This window comes from Rattus norvegicus, chromosome 6, assembly GCF_021556685.1.
Source record: "Rattus norvegicus strain SHRSP/BbbUtx chromosome 6, alternate assembly SHRSP_T2T, whole genome shotgun sequence".
Lineage (NCBI taxonomy): Eukaryota > Metazoa > Chordata > Mammalia > Rodentia > Muridae > Rattus > Rattus norvegicus.
Genome location: NC_141539.1, coordinates 100,749,039 through 100,770,619, shown reverse-complemented (window position 1 = coordinate 100,770,619; position 21,581 = coordinate 100,749,039). Strand labels below are relative to the sequence as shown.

General features: G+C 43.0%; 1 protein-coding gene across 2 annotated transcripts; it reads left to right on the top strand.

The window, feature by feature from the left end:
- The first annotated feature begins 226 nt into the window (after window positions 1–226).
- Window positions 227–21,382, top strand: Sgpp1 (sphingosine-1-phosphate phosphatase 1). Of its 2 annotated transcripts, none has more exon segments than NM_030874.2 (3): window positions 227–1,031; window positions 13,200–13,289; window positions 18,956–21,382. In NM_030874.2, coding segments are annotated over 3 exon segments (1,293 nt in total). In that variant the 5' UTR covers window positions 227–380; the 3' UTR covers window positions 19,508–21,382.
- Window positions 21,383–21,581: the final 199 nt, after the last annotated feature.

The window sequence follows — 21,581 nt, the reverse complement described above, 5'->3', positions numbered from 1 at the left end:
CGGACGATTCCGGTTTCACGGCGGTTACTTCGCCTCCATTCATCACGCCCCAGTTGATTCCAGGCTAATAAAACCTGCGCGCGGCTCCTGGGTCATCAGCTCTGCCTAGGACCACAGGTTCCGCACACAGCAGCCTGGGGCACCGGAAGGCGGGGCTTCGGGGAACAGCTCCGGGCTGCGCGCGCGGCGCGGGCCTCCGTGAGCGCGCGGGGCGGGGAGCGCGCCAGGGGAGGGGCGCGCGGAGCGCAGGGCGCGCGCGGCGGCCGCTGCGGCCTGTTGGCGCGGTCGCCGGCAGCCTCGAGCGAGTCGAGCTAGGCACCGTGGCGGCTGTGGCTGGCGGGGAGCGCGTGGCCGGATCAATTCCCGAGTGGCCCGCGACCATGTCCCTGGGGCAGCGACTGGCTCTGCTAGCCATCCGTCTGCAGGAGCCGCAGCGGGTGGCGAGCTTCCAGCGTCTGTGTGGGGTGGAGGTGCCGCTCGGCAGCCCGGCGGCGGGCGAGGATGCAGAGACCGAGGTTCGCGGAGCCCCGGGAGACCCCCGGCGACGGCCACGGCAGTCGGGCGCTGACGGCAGCCCGGCCAAGCCCGACTGCTGCGGTGCACCGAACGGCGTGCGAAACGGGCTGGCGGCCGAGCCGGGCCCGACCGGGCCCCGCCGCGCGGGCTCGCTGCGGCGCAACTCGTTGACGGGCGAGGAGGGCGAGCTGGCCAAAGTGAGCAACTTGCCGCTCTACTACCTGTTCTGCTTCGGCACCGAACTGGGCAACGAGCTCTTCTACATCATCTTCTTCCCCTTCTGGATCTGGAATCTGGACCCCTTTGTGGGCCGGAGGCTGGTGATCATCTGGGTGCTGGTCATGTACCTGGGCCAGTGCACCAAGGACATCATCCGTTGGCCGCGGCCGGCCTCGCCGCCGGTCATCAAGCTGGAGATCTTCTACAATTCGGAATACAGCATGCCTTCCACGCATGCCATGTCCGGCACCGCCATCCCCATCGCCATGATCCTGCTCACCTATGGCCGCTGGCAGGTACGCTGCGCCCCTCACTCAGCTGCACGGACGAGTTTCCAGTGCTTTCTGAACTTTTTTTCCCCCTTTTTTAAAAATTTGGCTCTTCCAGTCCAAAATACCCATAGGTTCTCATAGTACCAAAGACAGGCCCTGTCAGAGTTCTAGAAAATCAATGAAGGATAATTAACTACTAAACTGTATTTCAATACAGTTAAGTGTAGTTTCTTAGACAACCCCCACCCCCACCCCACCCCCAAGCCCTAAGGAAACACTTTCCCTGCCTTTAACCCTTGAGCTTGGACTGAGTTTTTAAACTTAGTTCGTCTGATGCACAGTGGTCATGTGGTTTCCTTAAAATGAAACACTTGGTAACTGAGACCCGGTTTCATTGTATACTTGATGTTTACGATGTAAAACTAGACAGTGTTTTCAAACAGTAGTGTAATCCCGACATGGGCATATTCCAAGCACTGAAGAGATGACAGTTATGACAAAAGGTGAAGGAGCGGAGTCTCTGGAAGCTCGTCAGTAAAGGATTGATCGCAGAACTACTGAGACACTTGACTGCACTTCTCTCTCTGGACTGGATAACTAGTTGTTAGTTGCTACACTGTTACTATGGCCGTAATTGTAACCATGCACGGCTTTGCCTTCGGAAAAGCTGGATTGGCTATAATGGCATATGACATCAGGGGTAATTTGACCAAGAGTTTTGTTTGTTTTGTTGGTTTTTGTTTCTGTTTTTTACTTCCCTCTTACTCCTTCCATCAAGAATTTTTAATGGTAGTCATTTTTTAATTTTCCTGCTTTTGCTTTCCCTAATTTAAGCTTCCTCGGGTTTGTTTGCAAGTGATACTTGAGTTTACAATTTAATTATCTTTCACGCAGAAGCAAAATATATTTGTCTACTGGTCTTGCTTTTATCTATCTTAAATTGTATGACTTGTTAGTCTTTCGGACCAGTCTCTTAAGAATAAAGTGCATAGTTTTGGAGAATCTAGGGAGACTCATTGTCTCTTTCTAACTCCCTCTCATTGCATAAGATTGTGAAATGCCAACTGTGTTGTAAAACTCCCTTCTAGACTTACTTAATCCACGCTGAGTTTCACTATGGGTAAATCTTGCCTGTATCATTCCAGCCCCCCTCTACTGTGCAGTTCATCTCTTTTAGAGTTACAGAAATCAGGCATGCACCCAGAAAGAATGATGGAATTAGGAGGGGAGACTAACATAGAAAGTTCTTTCCTATTTAACCCCTGGTGATACATGGTCACATTTGGATTGCAAAAGCAGTGCTGACTGTTTGGGAGCGTGGTGGGTGGGGGGACCTATCTAAAAATTCCCATCTGCTCTAACAAATTCAGAAAGTGAGGTTGTCCGTGTGTTCTGCATGCTGTATACTGTGTGTGTATGCTGCTGTTTGTCTTACTGATGGGGGACTTTCTACTGCCTGGTTCCTGATGGGCTGCTGCTAATACTGCCATGGGGGACTGGGGAAAGGAGAGAGAGAGGGAATGAGTTGGTTCTGCTCTTCAGTAATTCAGGACACATGCTAACAGGAAGTCTGAAAATAGTTCTGCTGAATTGTTTATGGGGTGTAGCTATCAATATTTTAACATTTCAAGGCCGCTTGAATAATCAGGCTAAACTAATATTCTAGTTTTTGTTCTGTTTTTAGGCAGGATCTCACTGTAGCCTGGAACTCACTTTGTAGTTCAGGCTGGTTTCAACTAGGAATTATACACAACCTACTGTATTCAATTCAACATTGGCAAACCATACAGGCTTTGAGATTGCAGCTAGGCAGGGCGATAGAAATCATCTGGTCTTAAACAGATAGATCTCTAGGCAACCATCAACCCACTCTATTTATATAGATTTTCCTATTGTGAACATTCCATCCTGGAGGAACCTGCACTATAAAGCCAGTTTAACAGGATTTTTACTTAGCTCTTTTTCTTCTTTTGGTTTTTTGAAACAGAGTTTCTCTGTGTAGCCCTGGCTGTTCTGGAACTCTTCACTCTGTAGACCAGACTGGTCTGGAACTCTCAGAGATTCCCCTGTCTTCCAAGTGCTGGTATTAAAGGCATGTGCCAACCCCATCTGGCATTTACTTAGCATTTTTTTTCTTTTTTTTTCGGAGCTGGGGACTGAACCCAGGGCCTTGCGCTTGCTAGGCAAGTAAAGTGCTCTACCACTGAGCTAAATCCCCAACCCCTTACTTAGCATTTTAAAGATTTTTTTTGAAAGATTATATATATATATATATATATATATATATATATATATATATATATATATATATACTGTATCTACCTTCAGACACACCAGAAGAGGGCATCAGATCCCATTTCAGATGGTTGTGAGCCACCATGTGGTTGCTGGGAATTGTGGGAATTGAACTCAGGACCTCTGGAAGAGCAATCAGTGCTCTTAACCACTGAGCATCTCTCCAGCCCTGATTTTTTTTTTAACAGCTTCATACATGGGCATACTTTTTTTTTTTTTTTTTTACAGTTTACCTCCCCAGCAACTTATTAAAGATCATATTGTAGTATGTACCGAGGACTTGGGCCATTTTTATTGATGAATAGTGTTTCTTTAAAATGTATACTGTGAGTTGGTATGAAAGCACAGATTTGTAATCCCAACTACATGGGAGGATGAGACATGCATGTAATGTTACCTTTATGTATTTTCTTCCATCAGTTGGTGGCCATTTGAGTTTTTGTTTGTTTACTGATTAATTGGTTGATTGTGTATTGCTGATTGTGTAGCCTAGCTGGCTTGGAATTCAGTATAGAGGAGGCCACTCCTAAACCTATAATCTTTTTCTATTAGCTTCCCAAGTGCTATGATTACAGGTGCATATGTGTCAGTATGCTTGGGTTGGTAGACTTTTATTTCTTAAAATGATTTATTTTATTTGTTTATGCATGTTAGTATGTATGTGTACATGTGTGTACAATATGTACTCAAGTGTCCATTGGTAATCAGAAAGAAGCATCAGATTCCCTGGAGTACATTTATTCGAACCCTGTGATGTAGGTACAGGGTCCAAACTCTGGTCCTCTGCTAGAGCAGCAAATTCACTTAATTGCTGAGCCATCTCTCCAGCCCCACTTTTTTGATGCTCGTGGCACTGCCCCCCACCCCAAATAAACATAATAAAATATAAAAAACTAAAATCATCATTTTTATTATTGGTTCTAGGAATTAAGCTGTGTAATTGCAAAGAGAATGTGTAGCTATGAATGGAAGCATTCACCTTTCATTAGTTTTATTTTTATTTGAGAAATGAATCTGGTATAATTTCTTCCACATAGATAATTAGCTGCCCTTTTATCAATTTTGAGTAGTTCATCTTATTTATTTTTAATGTAATGCCACATCTATTGTGCATCAGGTTCCTTGTGTATGTGGCTCTGACTGGGTTCCAGTCTGTATCACTAGTGCACTCATCTACTCTGTGTCGGTCCTGTACTTGTCCTTCCTGTCACTGTTTTAGACCAACTGCCTATTCAGGTAAAGTTAAGGTTGTGATGGCTAATTTTTTTTTCTTTTCTTTTTTTTGGAGCTGGGGACCGAACCCAGGGCCTTGCGCTTGCTAGGCAAGCGCTCTACCACTGAGCTAAATCCCCAACCCTGTGATGGCTAATTTGAATCTTTGCTTTTAGCTTATTTTGTTTCTTCCATGATACTGATTGTTGAAACCTAGGCTTTTGGCTGCTTCCATTTAGTGGTGTGTGTGTGTGTGTGTCTGTGTGTGTGTGTGTGTGTGTGTGTGTGTGTGTGTGTGTTTAAGTCTAACCATTTTTCATTTTGAGACAGGGTCTTCTAAGTTTCCCAGATTAGCCTTGAACTCACTCTGTAGCTGGCTAGACTCCAACTTGGAAATCCTTCTGTCTCACCCTCCCATGTAGTTGGGATTACAAGTCTGTGCTTCCATACCTAACTCTCAGTATACATTTTAAAGTCAACTCTTTAATTGCCTTGAAATCCTGTGAGCTCTATTATTGAGCTGACCCAAGATATCCTTGTTAAAGTTCCTGTTAATTTAATAATTGGTACAGTAATTTCCACACCTTCCTTCTACAGGAAATCTCATCAACTGGGAATAGTGGTGGTTGTATTTCTTTCATTGCAATTATATATTTTTATTCTCCCATTGAATAAAGAGCTTTAATCAAGATGACACTTGTCTCAACAAATAAAAACTTGTCAATTTCTCATAATCTGTGCCGCATAGCACATGTGAATGTGAGAAAACAGATATTGTTCTGCTGAGGGGAGTAGATGGATATTCTGGGATGTCTTCTGTCTGTAGCCCAGGGAAAGTTCTAGATCACTGGGGACAGGGAGAGCAGTTCACAGAGAAGATGCTTTTGCCAGCTCAAGGGAGAGGCAATAGGAATCTGTCTCCCTGTTAGCTCTCCCCAGCAAACAGTGGCCCGCAACCTGGCGTTGTCCTGTTGCATTTTGGTGTTGAGTGGCATCAGAGACTGAGCCCAGGGCCTCCTGTGCTGAGCATGGATTTCGTACTATACCCCAGTTTGCTGTCTGTTTTTTTTTTTTTTAATGGCCTATGAAGTATGGGTGGATTTTACATATTTAAAGAATTGAGAAAGAGCCAAAAGAATGTTTTATGGCAGGAAAATTATGTGAACCTCAAAATTTCATCTGTAGTTAAAAGTTGAGAAACTGATCTTATCCATTGTGTCTAGTGTTGCTTTTTTGTTTCTATTTGTGCTGCTGGTAGCTGTGAAAGTACACAGCTTCAACAACTTGGACTGTGTGGTTCATGAAGCATAATAGACTTTCCCCCGGTGCTACATTTTTAATTTATATTTTGAACAGGGTTTCTCTGTGCAGCCCTAGCTGTCCTGGAATGCACCTGCCTCTGCCTGCTGAGTGCTGGGGTGAAAGGCATGTGCCACCACCACCAGGCCGCACTAAGCTTATCTTGAATTTGATAGATTTGTTTACTTTTGAGGCAAGGTCTCATTGTCACAAACTGGTCTCTTTCAGAGTCCTGCCTGCTCTGCCTTTGCTGGAATTAAAGACATACACTACCACCAAACCTAGCAAATTTCCTAGTTTTCAAAGGTAGAATTGACAAGTCTTGATGATCATTGGATCTGTCATTAAGGAGGGAGAAAGAGTATGTCCAAATTTCCAGTTTGGGAAGTATAATTTGTGAAGGGGCAAAATATGTACATATACATACACACATGCACACATATATATGTATATATTAGAAGCATCTTGTATTGAGTGTGCGGGGTCATCCAGGAGCTGGTACCTTTGATATCCTTAAAGCAACCACCTGAAGTGATGAGGGAGGCAGTTCTCTCAATGAATACAGACTGGTGCCAGCACATAACTGCCAAGTGGAATCGTGAAAATGAAATATTGTCCTCAAAGAGGACACACAATGAGAATTTCAGGTCCAGGAAAATACCTCTCTCTCTTTTTTTTTAAGATTTATTTATTTTATGTATACAAGTACACTGTAGCTGTGTTCAGACACACCAGAAGAGGGCATTAGATCTCATTACAGATGGTTGTGAGCCACCATGTGGTTGCTGGGAATTGAACTCAGGACCTCTGGAAGAGCAGTCAGTGCTCTTAACCACTGAGCCATCTCTCCAGCCCCAGCAAAATACCTCTTAAGATATCAACTTTTTAAAAATTTTTTTTATTTTATGTGAGTACATTGTAGCTATCTTCATACACACCAGAAGAGGGCATCAGACCCCATTACAGAGGGTTGTGAACCATCATGAGGTCGCTGGGAATTGAACTCAGGATCTCTGGAAAAACAATCAGTGCTCCTAACCACTGAGCCATCCTTCCAGCCCCAGAATGGCAACATGAGTGCCTACCTTAAAAACAAAACAATCAAAAACAAACACCCTCTTTACCATAAAAAAAAGTGCCTTTATATATAAGTACCAAATATTTGTATCTGGTCTTATTTAAATAATTATAGGAAAACAAAAAAGAAACATATGAACATATCCTAAATTGATACTTCCAAGTTTTCATGATTAACCAGTGTCAGGACAAAGACATACATCAGGGCTGAGCCATCTCTCCAACATTTATGTCAAAGCCAGGCGCAGAGGCTTGAAAAATGGCCCAGCAATCAAGCATCCATACTGCTCTTGCAGAGGACCCAATTTCCTGCAGCGGGTAGTACACAACCCCTGTAATTCCAGTTCTTGGGGATCTGGTGCCACCCTCTCCTGCCTCTCAAGAGTACCAGTACTCACGCGCATCTACTCTCACATAGAACTAACATAGAATTAAAAGTAAATCTTAAAAAACAAACTCCATGCCAGGCACGATGGTGCAAGCTGTGATCCCAGCACTGGGAAGACAGGCACAGAGATCCCTGGGACTCCCTGGCCAGCCTGTAGTTCCTTTGGTGAGTGACAGGCCAGTGTAAGATCTACCTCAGCAAAATGTAGTGGTTCTCTTGAAGAACAACATGCCAGGTTTTCCTCTGGCCTCCACATGTAGATGCACAGGCACACATACGTGCAACGAGAAACGTAGACACACCCATCAATATTTAAGGAATGGAAATACGGGGGTGGGGGGACACAAGCATATATCTTGGGACTTGCGGAGATGGTTCAGCATTTAAGAGCACTTGCAGCATTATCGTGAGGACCCCAGTTGGGATCCTAGCACTCACATAGGCTGGGTGACCTGAGCATACCTGTAACCCCAAACCCCTGGAGGGAGCAGGGGCTGGATTGCTAAAGGTTGCTGGCTTCCACTTTCACTGAGAAAAACACAGGCCCCAGGTTCAGGTAGAGATCCTGCCTCAAAGAATAGGCAGAGAATAGTGACACCCCCTTCTGCTCTCGATGTACCCATATAGGCACACTCACCCACACAGACAGATGCTGTCTCTCACATATACAAATAAGTCTTTTGAAAAAGAAGATATCTTAGAAATATCTAAGGTGAGGTAGGCATGTGCTTCTTTAAACCTAGCACTCAAGAGGCAGAAACGGACTGATCTTTGAATTTGGTGCTAGGCATAAGGGAGTCCCATTTGAGGGTCAGGGTGGGGGGAGAAAAGCGGCAGAGAGAAGGAAGGAAGGACAGGGCATCTGAGATGTATGGAACTCAGGGTGTGCATGCAGGGTTCTCAAAAATTGCATCTTGACTGGGTTAAGAAAAAAGAGGAAGTTGATTTGCAGAACATCTGGAACATTTTGTAGAAACCAAGTGCAAGGAAGTACTGGGGGTTTGGGGCCAGGCTGTGGAACAAGACTGCCTCAAAGCACACGGTATGCCTCTGTACAGCCCTCTCTCCTGTGCCTGGGCATGCGTGTGCTCTCCTCATCCGGCTCTGCATTCTCTACAGATTCAGACAGTAGAGACTGTCTCCAGACAGTCTGCCTGGTCAGGGCCAAGTGTCCACACTAGACTCAAATATTGATGGTCAGATGAATAGTGTCCGTGCTTCTAGGGCCACAGTATAGGTCTGCCCAACACAGTAAGATGAGACAATACCTTAAAAAGACTATGCCTTAGACAAAGCCAGAAGTGAAAGTAAGAGAGCTCTTGTTCTGGAGAAGCCCTAAGCATCGGTAAATTCAGCACAAGCACTGAAAAAAAAACAAAAAAAAACCAAAAAACAAAAAAAACCCAGACTTTTCAGAGGCTAAGGAATGGTAAGAAATGTGTGTCTTTTTATCATTTGGAAATGATTGGGACTCTATTGTATATCAGGTTCACTATTTTGTATCTGATAGAATTAAGACCACATCATATGTCATGCTTATTGTTTTGCTTAATATTGTGTTCACGTTATTTTTGCTAGGTGACCGTATGCAGCTTTTTTTTTTAGTAAAATTAATATCTTTATTTCCAGTAAATTTTTACTAAAGCAGATCACACACACACACACACACACACACACACACACACACACACACACACACACACGGTTTTTCAAGGCAGCATTTCTCTGTTTAGCCCTGGGTGTCCTGGAACTTTATAGTAGACCAGGCTGGATTTGAACTCAGAGATCCACCTGCCTCTGCCTCCCAAATACTGGGATTAAAGAGTTCTACCATGCCCAGCTAAAGAATTATGTTTAATTTCTAGGTGCTGGAAACAAATATTTTCAGTATCACCCAAAGAATCACACAAACAAAAGGAAAGTAGGAGGCAGAAAGTTCGCTTGGTTTTGTTCCCTTTTGGTTTCTTTGAAACAATGTCTTAATATGTAGCTCTGTCAGGCCTGGAACTCACAGCTGTTCTAAACTCAGAGCCCAGCTCTGCCCAGTGCTGGGATTAATTCAGGGCTTGCCCCATCTATCCCAGCTTATTTGGCTTTTATTTCAAGGCAGGTGGAGATGTTGTTTCCCTATTGGCTGGGCTCTGACCCCACAGTCTTTATAAAGACTAGTTTTAAAAGACTGTGTAAAAGGCAGTAAAGAAAAGGAGAAAGGGTCCAGCTGCCCCTAGGCCATCACCATTTGTGTAAGCAAATGTTTTACAAGGTGGCTAAGACTTAGTTTCACGTCATTTTGTTAAGCTGCCAAATGCCTACCATTAGTGAGTATTAGCCCTTGAAGAAGCTACCCTTGAGTGGAAAAAAGACATTTCTTACATAGACAAGTCAAATGAAAAGAACAAAAAGGTGAGAAAAAAGCAGTTTGAGTTTGGAATAGTAAATTTCTTTAAAAAAAAAAAACTTTATTTTTTGAGACTGGTTTTTCTGAGTAGCCCTGATGTATGGATCAGGCCTTGAACTCAGATACAACTGGCCGTTCAAAAGTCGGTTCATCACTTTAAAAAATTTATTTATTTATTTGGGGGTGTGTGTGTCTGTCTATCTGTCTGTCTGAATCAGAGGACAACTAGGTGGGAGTCAATTCTCTTCACCTGTCCATGTACTGAACACAGGTAGACAAGCTTGCCATAGGAGAGAGAATTTTGCCAGCAAATTCCTTCAGACTTGAGCGACACCTACATCCTTCCATGGACCTTCAGCCTGAGAGTTTGGCTCTTGTGAGCCTCCACAGTGGCATGAGCTAGCTCTCCCATGTAAACCTCTTCCTATTTATAACGTACAGACTTGTTCCATAGGTTACTTCTCTGGGGCACCATGGCTGAAACGTGTCATTACATTCTTTTAATTCATACACAATGCTGTAGACTCAGCCAGGCTCTCCACTGAGGTACCTGTGAGTAACCTCCTTTTACTGTGTGGACCACCCTTACTTTGACTACCCATCTTCCCGCCTCGGCTTCCCAAGCAGATGATGTTTTTACACTGTAGGCTTGGTACTGTCCTAAACACTAATTACCTCCTTTTAGACAGGAGGAACCTGAAATAGAAGGATATTATGTGGCCACCCCAGGGCCCCACGGCTGAAGAAACAAATCAACCTAGCTTACAACCCTGTAAACCCCCACCTTGCCTCTGACTCTTCTCCGAGTCAGATAGGCGGGGTGAGGATGGATAAGTGAGTCTCCCGCACTCCAGAAGAAGCAAATTCAGAAGTTGTCATCTGATGACTGGACTGGAGAACCCAGAAAGAAGCCTGTTTCTGGAAGAAAGAAAAGGCAGCATTTGTGTGGAAGGAGGGACGATCCTGGCCGAGCAGCACACACACGGCTGGTGTTCTTCCACCATGGGTTCTCTGAGACGCTCTGACACTGCTGCAACTCTCTCTCTTCCATGATGACTTAAGTTGATTTTTGTGGTTCACGTTTGAGACTCGAAAGACATGGATTTTCTAAATGGCAGGTAGTATGTCTGTGTATGTGTGTAGGTGACTAGTGAGGGAGGTAGACAACGTTCCTCTGTACAAAGATGCCAAGCCCCTCTGTGTCTGCACTGAGTGATGGAAGCCATCTTCTGTCAGTTTTTTTTTTATATTATTTATTTAATGTATATGAGTATACTGTAGCTGTCCTCAGACACACCAGAAGAGGGCATTGGATCCCATTACAGATGGTTGTGAGCCACCATGTGGTTGCTGGGAATTGTATTCAGGACCTCTGGAAGAGTAGTCAGTGCTCTTAACCACTGAGCCACCTCTCCAGCCCCCTTCTGTCAGTTTTGATATGTGACTCCTTACCCACATTTCTGTGCTTAGTACAGACTCCCAGAGTTGCCTGGTCATTGAATACGCATGTATATTGTGTATGTGTGTATGTATGTATATTGTGTATATATGTATATGAACATGGATAGAATGTATGATCTCTCGCATACTGATGTGCTTTCCACACAAACTACAACTTTTGTTTTGTTAGGAAGAAAAATCTGTCATGAAATGCGCCACCACTGCCCTGTTGTGTGAGAAGCTATCTGCTTACTGGAATTCACAATGGATTTTTTTTCCCCTCTGCTTGTCTGTGTTTGTCCCATATTACAATTATTCTGAACAAATTAAATTGTACTTAAAAGGCCAGAGTGTAATTTGTCGATAGAGTGCTCCCTGGCGCTCAGCCATTGGTTCAGTCCCTTAGTGTCTCCAAAAAAAAAAAAAAAAAGAAAGAAAGAAAGAAAGAAAGAAAGAAAGAAAGATTATTTTTAAGGACAGTTTTTGAAATTGGTTTAATTGCAAGTCATTTTATTAGCTATTTTTGTGCCTCCTCCCCCCCATGCTAGTGAGTGGAAGGCGCCACAGTGTACCAGACAGTTCTGATCATGTGTGATAAGCAGCGGGGAAAGCATATCGGGCTGAATAGAGCCATTTTGTAGAATAACTGAAGGAAATGTTCACTTGGGTTTCCTTGTTATCAAGGTCACACTGAAAAAGTTAACAGAGCTGTGAGAGTAAAAGTACCTGGTGCCTCGTGCCTGTAATCCCAATGCTTGGGGAAGCAGAGGCAGGGGCACCAAATTCAAGGTTATTGGTCCTTACACAGTGAGTTCGAGACCAGCCTGGGCTGAATGAAACCAAAAGCAGCATCTAGGACAGGGAGAGATGGTGGCACACACCTATGGTCTCAGCATCGGGAGGCTGAGGCAGGCCTGGCATGGGAAAGCCCTGGGTTCCATCCATTCGTAGCGCCGTAAGAAAAAAATCATTTAGCTACCATATGATTTGTTGGGCTATATTTTTATGGAAATAGTGTAGAGCACTTACCCATGCGCACTTCATTACCGGCCCTCTTTTTAATTTAAGGACAGGATCTCACGATGTAGCCCAAGCTGGCTTCTCACTGCAGCCGTCCCCCTGCCTCAGCCCTTTGAATATTAGTATTCAACTCTTCTCACTCTCCTTCTCCAACCACTGTCTGTGTGCAGTTTCACTTAGGACCTGGAAACCACCAGGCACACACCACCAGAACACGCTCTTCCCACATTAACCGTGCTCCCGGTCAGTCCTGTTTTTCTTCCCTCCAACCACAGGACAAGAAGCCAGCTCTGTCAGCTGATATCAACTGATTCCAAGAGCAGCCTGTTTGTGCCTTTCCCCTTTTTATGTTTCTGCTACTCATATAGCCCTGGCTGTCCTGCAAGCACCATGTAGGCCAGTCTGGCCTCAAACTCATAGTGATCCTCCTGCCTCTGTCTTTCTGTTGCTAAAGTTACAGGCATGTGCAATCACCGTGCTCCATTCCCACCCAAAATTTCCTCAATAGGATTGCCGTATGAAGTTTAATGGAGAATGCAGAAGTAGAAAACTACAAAGTATTCCTCCAAGGAGGAATTGCAGATGCAGCCACTCCTGGATGGGAGAGAGTGAGTGGCAGTCTTTCCTCCCAGGGAAGTCCGAGTCCTTAATAGAGGCTGAATTTGGGTGGTGTTCCAGAGCTCCTGCACCTTGGTTAAAGTGTGTGGGGCCCCATGGTGAGTGCACACACTCGAGCAGGCGCAGACAATTTCAGAAGTGGTGCACATCTCAGCACTCAGGAGGCAGAGGCAGGTGGATCTTTGTGAGTTTGAGGTCAGCCTGGTCTACACAGCAAGACAACCAGGGATACACAGAGAGCCCCCGTCTGGTAAAACAACAAACCTAAGTCGTTCTTGGTAAAAGTGTTTTGTTAACGTCAGCTGTGTATCCTTGGTTAGGCACTGGGGAAATAGTGGCGAGGAGAAGGCATATAGTTCTCGATAGGGTTTTATACCATGGTGATTTGCTTTCTTATTTGCTTGTTTGTATCTGTCTAACTTGATTTTTTTTTTCTCTCCTTTAGTATCCTCTTATATATGGGCTGATTCTCATTCCCTGTTGGAGTTCTCTAGTTTGCCTAAGTAGAATCTACATGGGAATGCATTCCATCCTGGTAAGGAAAGCAGGGTGTCCGTGCGTGTGTGTGTGTGTGTGTGTGTGTGTGTGTGTGTGTGTACATACCTATAAAATATAAAAATATAAACTATAAAATTTTTTTTTCCTGACACTGGTAGAAAATTTTAGATAGATGGGGTTGGGGATTTAGCTCAGTGGTAGAGCGCTTGCCTAGCAAGCGCAAGGCCCTGGGTTCGGTCCTCAGCTCCGAAAAAAAAAATTTTTTTTTTAGATAGAATCTCAAGTCAAATGATTAGTATGACCTGTTGTCAGTACAAAGGAACACATGAGCAAAGCAAAAAATAGTTTGGGGAGGCAGTTCTGTTTGTAAAAAGGTGTGCTGAAACCAAGCCAGCAAGCTCACTTGGTTTTGACTTTGTTTTTTTTTTTTTGTTTGTTTTTGTTTTGTTTTTTTGTTTTTTTTTTGTTTTTTTTTTCTTTTTTTTTCGGAGCTGGGGACCAAACTCAGGGCCTTGCGCTTGCTAGGCAAGCGCTCTACCACTGAGCTAAATCCCCAACCCCGGTTTTGACTTTGTTGTAGGTGGTGTCCTATTGGCTGGGGCAGTCTCAGCCTTTCTGGACAGGCTAGTCTTCAAAGAACCGCTTCAAAGAAAATGAAGAAATCAGGGGAAAGGGTCAGCCTCCCAGGCCATCAAGTTCCAGGCACGGGTGAAGGGCTTTGTGTGTACAAGAATTTTACTAAGTGTGGGAGATTAAAAGATTTACGTAAAAGTTTTACAAGGTGAGAGAGATTAGTGGAGTATTAGATAGACCGGGAAGAAATAGCATTTCTCCGAACCCTGAAAGAGAAAATCCAGTTGAGTCTTCCTCATTAGCAGAACTATCAGGGTAATGATTTGTGGCTCGCTGGCGTCTTTCTCTGCCTTGTATCTCACTTTCCAAACTCCAATGCTGTGAGTGCTCAGAAGCCTCAGGAATGCTGTGACCTCTGGTGAGCTGCCTCTCTCCTCTCTGAGATGCCTGCTTCCCTTCCTCACAACCTTTCCCACATTCTCCTTCTCCTTCTCCAGGGTGGCCAGGTGCCTCTTCCCCCATTTACCCTAAACTGGAATTGCTTCTTGCCTTTCTGTCATCCCACAATGGACTGTGGGTTCCTTAGATCTAATGTGCCTTGTCTCTCGGCGGTCAGCATCTCCCCAGATGCTCTAGGGATATTTATTGCCTGTTAGCTTGGAAATGAAGGAACCAAAAAAAAAAAAAGAAAAAGAAAAAAAAAAGAAAGGAAAGAAGGAAAGAAAAAGAAAAAATAATACAGATGGCAAAATGTGAACTAATGTATGAAATCCTAATAATTTTCTCTGGGTCATACTGAGTTGTTGTTGTTCTTCCTCCTCCTCCCCCCCATCCTCCGTACCCCCTCCTCCTCTTCCTCTTCTTCTTCTTCAGAATGTCCTTTTTACCTATCACTCATGTAATAGCTAACTTTATTCGGAGCATCAGACAGTTTATACCATGAGGGCTAAGAAGGGACACTTAAGTAACATTCTCAGGAGCTCAAGCTGTATATAATCACAAGGAAAATCACAGGGCAAAATCATGGTTTCCGTAGAGGCACATGACTAGCAACAGCTGAAGTAAGTTCAGGCCTACCTGATCCACCTGGAGGAGCACGAGAACACATTCCATGAACAGTTCTGTGCTCTGAAGAAACTGAGGTCACAAGGCTATTGTTTTCTTGGCGTTTTCTCACACGCACTCAGGATTCTCACATGATTCCATTCTTGGACTGTGTTCTGACAGTGTTCTACTTGTAGAACTGATCTCATGGCTTTAGGAATATTGGCCTTGTTTTCACTACTCTTCCTATTTTATAATCAGACTACACATTCTTGTGTGACTAACATTCCCAAACTCTGCTACTTACCACACTCTGTGCCTTGTGATTCCTTTCCACCTCCACAATTAGTGGTATCACTTCTAAAAAGTTACCAAATGGTTAGACTGTTTCGTTGTTGTTTGAGTGTTGTTTTGTTCTAGGTCTCACTGTGTAGGCCTGGCTAGCCTCAAACTCTGAGAGATACTGCCTCTGCTCCCTAGTGCTGGGGTTACATGGTATCTAGATTGTTTTTTTAAAGTTATATTTTGTTTTGGATTTATTTATTTAATATATATGAGTAAACTGTAGCTGTCTTCAGACACACCAGAAGAGGGCATCAGATCCCATGACAGATGGTTGTGAGCCACCATGTGGTTGCTGGGAATAGAACTCAGGACTTCTGGAAGAGTAGTCAGTGCTCTTAACCACTGAGCCATCTCTCCAGCCCTGTTGTTTTTAGTCTTAATTTTTGTGTCCTGGACATGCAAGTCCTCCACCAGCTGAACATATCTTCAGCCATGTTTGTACTTTTTTTTTTTAGTGAAGAGGGAATAGTACTTTTATCTCTAAGTTTATTATCATTCCAAGAGGAATAAGAATCTTATTGTTGGGTTGAGGATTTGGCTCAGCGGTAGAGCGCTTGCCTAGCAACCGCAAGGCCCTGGGTTCGGTCCCCAGCTCCGGAAAAAAAAAAAAAAGAATCTTATTGTTGCATATGTGATCTCAAAAACACTGCTTTTGGAAGAAAGATGAGAGAGAGAGAGAGAGAGAGAGAGAGAGAGAGAGAGAGAAAGTAAGTGAGAAAGCTAGGCACTTGCTTTTAATCCCAGGACTCGAGAATTAGAGACAGGAAGATCTCTGTGCATTTGAGGTCATCCGGGACTGTATACAGACCAGCGAGGGTTGCATAATGAAACCCTATCTCAAAAACAAAAACCCAACTGATCGGATATTCCTGCTGAATTCAGCTTGCTCTTTATAGACCGCATGTATTCTTGAGTCACTTGGAGTAAAAGCAATATTGACATTAGTATTATTTGACATTTATTTTCTTTTCTTTATGTACGTGTGGGGAGGGTGTGTGCACATGACTGCAGGAGCCTGCAGAGACCAGAGACAGCAGATCTCTGGAGCAGGAGTTCCGGGTGGTTGTGAGCCACCTACATGGGCTGGGAGACAAACTTGGGTCCTCTGCAAGAACGGTGCTCTCTCTTAACTGCTGAGCCATCTCTCCATTCCTGACGTACTGCTTTTCAGTTTGTGAATGGGCACGCCTGATTGTTCATGTATTAAATTTCACTTTATTTTGCTTTTTATTTATTTCAGTGCCAAGGATTAAACCTAGGGACCTCACATGTGGCCAGGCTGCCCTATATGCCAGATTTTTTTTTTTTTTTTTTGAGACAGCATCTTAGCCAGATGGCCCATGCAGCTGAACTCCTATAACTACAACTGACCTTGAACAATCAGCCCTCCTGCCTTAGCTTACTTAGTCCACCCAAGTAGTTGGAATTATTTTCCTATAGTAATGCCAGGGAACCCTGATTGTCTGTTCAATGACTAATTGCTCACAAAGAATATATGATTTGCCTCATTAAAAGTAGCTACAAGGTAGGGCTGGATAGATGACTCATCAGTTAAGAGCACTTTCTCCTCTTACAGAGCACCGGAGCAATTCCCAGCACCCATGTAACCACTCACAACTGTAATTCCAGTTCCACGGGGTCTTTTGCCACCTAGTGATCCCCAAGGGGTTCCTACCTGAGCGCAGTACACGTGGACAGACACACACATACACACACACACACACACACAAGAATAGGTACAAGGCCCATGGAGATGACTCACTGGGCCACGCCTGGCAATTTTCCTTTTCAGAGTAACACCCGGTACAACTTTGAAGTATTACAAATAATAATTCTGTGCAATGACTGTGGCTATCATTACTAGTCAATAATATATTGTTTGTTTGATATTTTGTTTTTGACATAAGGTACCATGTACCTAGGCTGGTTTTGAACTTGTGGGCTTCTGCCTCTGCCTTCTGAGTGCTAGAATCAGATTATGAATCTGATAATATTCCCTCAGTTTGTACTTTTCATATCTTTTAGTATTTGAAATAATTGCTTGTGTTTTGAATTTTTTTTAAAACATCTGGTGTCTTCACTGTTAAGTATGAAACTAGCATGGGCTATAGATAGAGTGTATCCCAGACACCTCACAGACACTCAGATTCGACACTGCCTGAGTTGTTATCTTCCTTAGCATTAAGAGCACTAAGGTAATGTCCTAGGAATAATGTATAAGGAATACTTCATTATCACTTGACACAGTTTATCAATCTGAGTCAAAGAGCAAACGTTTGTTTTTATTATGTGCTTTCCTAGTCCCCAGAAAAGTAAAGGTTATTGTATGTTTTTTCAGTCATTACCAAACATAGCTTTCAAAGTCCTTTTTTTTTTTTTTTTTTCAAAACAAGATTTCTCTGTATAACCTTGACTCCTTGAACACACTCTATAGACCAGGCTGGCCTTGAATTCAGAGATCTGCCTGCTTCTGCCCCTGTGCTGAACTAAAGGCATGAGCCACCACACTGCCCGACCAAAATTCAATTTCTAAAACACATTTTTTTGGTAAGGGATTATTTGTATGTGCGGAGGTGCTGAGAAGCCAACCCAGGTCCTCTGGAAGCTGCAAGGGCTCTTGATGGACCACTGAGCTACCTCTCCAGCCATTTGTTTGTTTGTTTGTTTGTTTGTTTTAAAGCTGCTTTTTTGGTACAGGGTCTTGCTGTGGTCTTCTGGCCTCGAATTTTCTGTGTGGTCTAAACTGGCCTCCAATTCACAGTTCTTAAAAAAGAAGGTCTTTAGAAGACAGAGACAGAGACTCGGGGTTGGGGATTTAGCTCAGCGGTAGAGTGCTTGCCTAGTGAGCGCAAGGCCCTGGGTTCGGTCCCCAGCTCTGAAAAAAAGAAAAAAAGAAGAAGAAGAAGAAAAAAAAAAAAAGAAGAAGACAGAGACTCGATTTTAGTACTAACATCACTTACCTAAAACTGGAATATTTATGTTTTCTTGCTAACATTGTTATTTCCGGGTTTTCCCCAAAGCATAAACTTCATGACAGCACACATCATTTCTTTGAGTAATAAGTACAATGTTTCTTCTGCATGTCAACATCACAGTAGCAAACAGTGTTCAGAGCCTGACTAAATTCACATACATTATATATGTAGTTAATGAAAGAGTGGAAAAATAAAAAGTCTTTTATTATTATGAATAAATCCTTTTTATTGGCCATGCGGTGGTGGCGTACACTTTTAATCCCAACACTCACAAGGCAGAGGCAAGTGGATCTCCGAGTTCCAGAACTGAGAGTTCTGGTCTACAGAATGAGTTCCAGGACGGCCAGAGCTACACAGAGAAACCCTATTTCAAAAAGATTAATTAATTAATTAATTAATTAATTAATAGAATCCTTTTTATCATTAAAATAAGTTTCGCTGCAATATATTTTTTAACATTTTATTTTGTTGTTGTTTTTTTTTTTTTAGACAGGGTTTTGTATAACCCTGGAACTTCTGATATTCCTGCCTCTATTCCCCCCATCCCACCCGCTCTGCTGGGATTATGGGTGTGCAACAGTATGCCTTATTTTTGCAGTTCGGGAATCAAACCTAGGCTTCCTGCATGCTAGGCAAGCACTCTACCCATCAGGCTACAGCCCCAGCCCAAGTTCTAATATCATTCATACAATAGTATGTTGGTTTGTAAGGCTTAAAGTTAAACACCAAAGTAGCATTATACTAACTGTACTTTTATTCTTTCTAGGACGTCATTGCTGGATTCTTGTATACCATTTTAATCCTTATTATCTTCTACCCATTGGTGGACCTGATTGACAACTTCAACCAAACTTACAAATATGCCCCGCTCATCATCATCGGGCTTCACTTGATTTTGGGCATTTTTTCTTTCACCCTTGACACCTGGAGCACATCCCGAGGAGACACGGCTGAGATTCTGGGGAGTGGTGCTGGGATTGCCTGTGGCTCGCACGCCGCTTATAACCTGGGTATATCCTTAGACCCTTCTCTGCACACGTTACCCTTAGCTATCCCCCCTCTTACGGTAACTCTGTTTGGAAAAGCCATATTACGGGTCGTCATAGGGATGTTGCTTGTACTGTTCGTAAGAGATATCATGAAGAAGGTCACCATTCCTCTAGCCTGCAAACTCTTCGGTATTCCGTGTCATGACCTTCGCCAAGCAAGGCAGCACATGGAAGTGGAGCTGCCCTACCGGTATATTACCTACGGGACGGTTGGTTTCTCCATCACGTTTTTGATCCCCTACATATTTTCCTTTATCGGTATCTCTTGATGGAGGAACACTGGTTATTATAAGAAAGGAGGCTACCAGCTATATCTAAAGCTATTCTCTAGGTAAAACTTGGATCAGAGGCTTTTGCAAGAATTTATCTTAAAGAAGGAAGTTCTGCAGCCAGTGCATTGTCATTGCACACCAGACGCTGTTTTAGGTGGGCGGAGCTCTCTCAGTACTGAGAAATGACACGCCCATTTAGAATGTTCACAAAATGTTTGGGGAGTTCCGGTCTGTTACAAATTGCAGTTCTATATACTATATATTAAGGTGCACAGTGTGCAAGTGTGTATCTAGTATATATTATATGTACAACTCTTTACCTACGAACAGTGGGGTGAATTGAAAAATCAGTAACATTATGCAGTTGTGCCCAGGTCTTTGGAATTAAGGCAGGCATGTTGTTAGTAACAAATAGGTTGAATGTTTCTTTCCTATGGGAGCCATTTTCTCATTGAATTGGTAATTACCAGACAGAAATCCACATGCTACCACACACTGATTTACTGCCTCTTCCTACACTGCCATCCCCCTTCTTGTTATCCATGACGTTGAACATGAGAGGCATTTTTAATGGACCAAGTTTTGGGGGAAATTTGCTTTTTTGGATTTCTTCTTTCTTAAAGTTCTGTACACTGTGTTGAATGTACTTTTTTTTTTTCCTCAACCATTTTGGTCACCAATTTAATAATTCAGGTACTGAATTTTATTGCTTGCTAACTGTGCCTTTCTTTTCCTGAATCAAGAGACACCATGTATACTGTGATGTAAAAGTGACACTCTAATTCTATCTTAAGCCACATCATCAGGAAAGTATTTTAAAAATATATATCAAACTAACAGAATTAAAAGTAAACGACCCATAACTTTTAAGTCGGTTTTTTGTTTTTTGTTTTTTTAGAACAAAATGTGGAGTCGCTAAGTTTTCTCACTAATTTATTGGAAAGCTAAATGGATAAGTATTTCCATTTTTGTAAGTATTTTTCTGTGCATTGCAAGTTATAGGAACAGTATATATCTATGTACATCATCTTGACTGTATAGTACAAGTAAATATTTCCAGTGAGTGAAAAGGTAACTGAAATTTATAGATGAGACAGTGCACACCCTTTCTATGTGCACAAGCCATTTTTCTAAATTATTTGAAAAGGATTAGATTTCCCACTGTTAACTTTTAATACCCCACTCTTTAGCAACCTAAGGTAGATTATCAAATCCAGACGTGAAGGATCGGTAGCTTAGATTCTGTTATTTTCCCAACTAATTATTTTTACAGTGGAAAATTTGAGTGTAGTATTAAACTATTCTTTTCCTGTCTGTGCCTTTCTATTTTGAAGTGTGATTGCAACTAGGTTAACTTACATTCATGCGCGGTAAGCTTTTTGTAAAGAAGAGAATTGATTTCCATGTGAATGGCCGTCAGGGGTGGAGGTAGCGACTTCAGTGCAATAACCTCTTGGTCATTCAGAAGGAAAATGCTCCTACTGTGGACAACATAAGTATTTGAGCTCATATTTTTATAATTCTGATTGGAAGCTTAGGGGCCTGGTAGTTTTTACCCAAACAGAGTCTGATCAACTTTAAGCAAGTAAATTTGAACCCTTTGGCCAATGGGAGACTAAAGCGAGGTGCTTAGAAAAGAATCGGTACGCAGGGAGCTTGGAAGCTGCAAAAAGTGGGGATTCCTCATCAGATGTGCTCTGTGAATTGAGCTATAAAAAGGGTCCCACACTTTGGGTCTGTTATCCTATTAATTTTTGTGTGTAGCTTAAAAAGAATTAGAAAATATTCTATCTCTTTGTGTTTATGTTTTGTTTGATGACAGTTCTATGCTAAATGTATTTTAAAATAAAAGCCAAGATCAATACGAAAATCTGTTTGCCTGTTGTGTACATGTCTGTTGCTTTTTTGGGGGTTGGGGGACAGGTGTTTGAGACAGGGTTTCTCTGTGTAGCCCTGGCTGCCCTGGAACTCACTCTAATCCAGGGGGCCACGAACTCACAGAGATCAGCCTGCCTCTCCCTCCTGAGTGCTGGGATTAAAGGTGTATGTATACCAACCAGCACTTTGAAGT

Excerpts from the sequence above, each read along its gene's own strand:
- Sgpp1 (XM_087554879.1), top strand. The coding sequence starts at position 12,664 with ATGGAGAATGCAGAAGTAGAAAACTACAAAGTATTCCTCCAAGGAGGA. Across the intron at positions 12,745-13,199 it reads CCACTCCTGGATGGGAGAGA|TATCCTCTTATATATGGGCT; the intron begins GTGAGTGGCAGT and ends TCTCTCCTTTAG. Across the intron at positions 13,290-18,955 it reads TGGGAATGCATTCCATCCTG|GACGTCATTGCTGGATTCTT; the intron begins GTAAGGAAAGCA and ends TATTCTTTCTAG.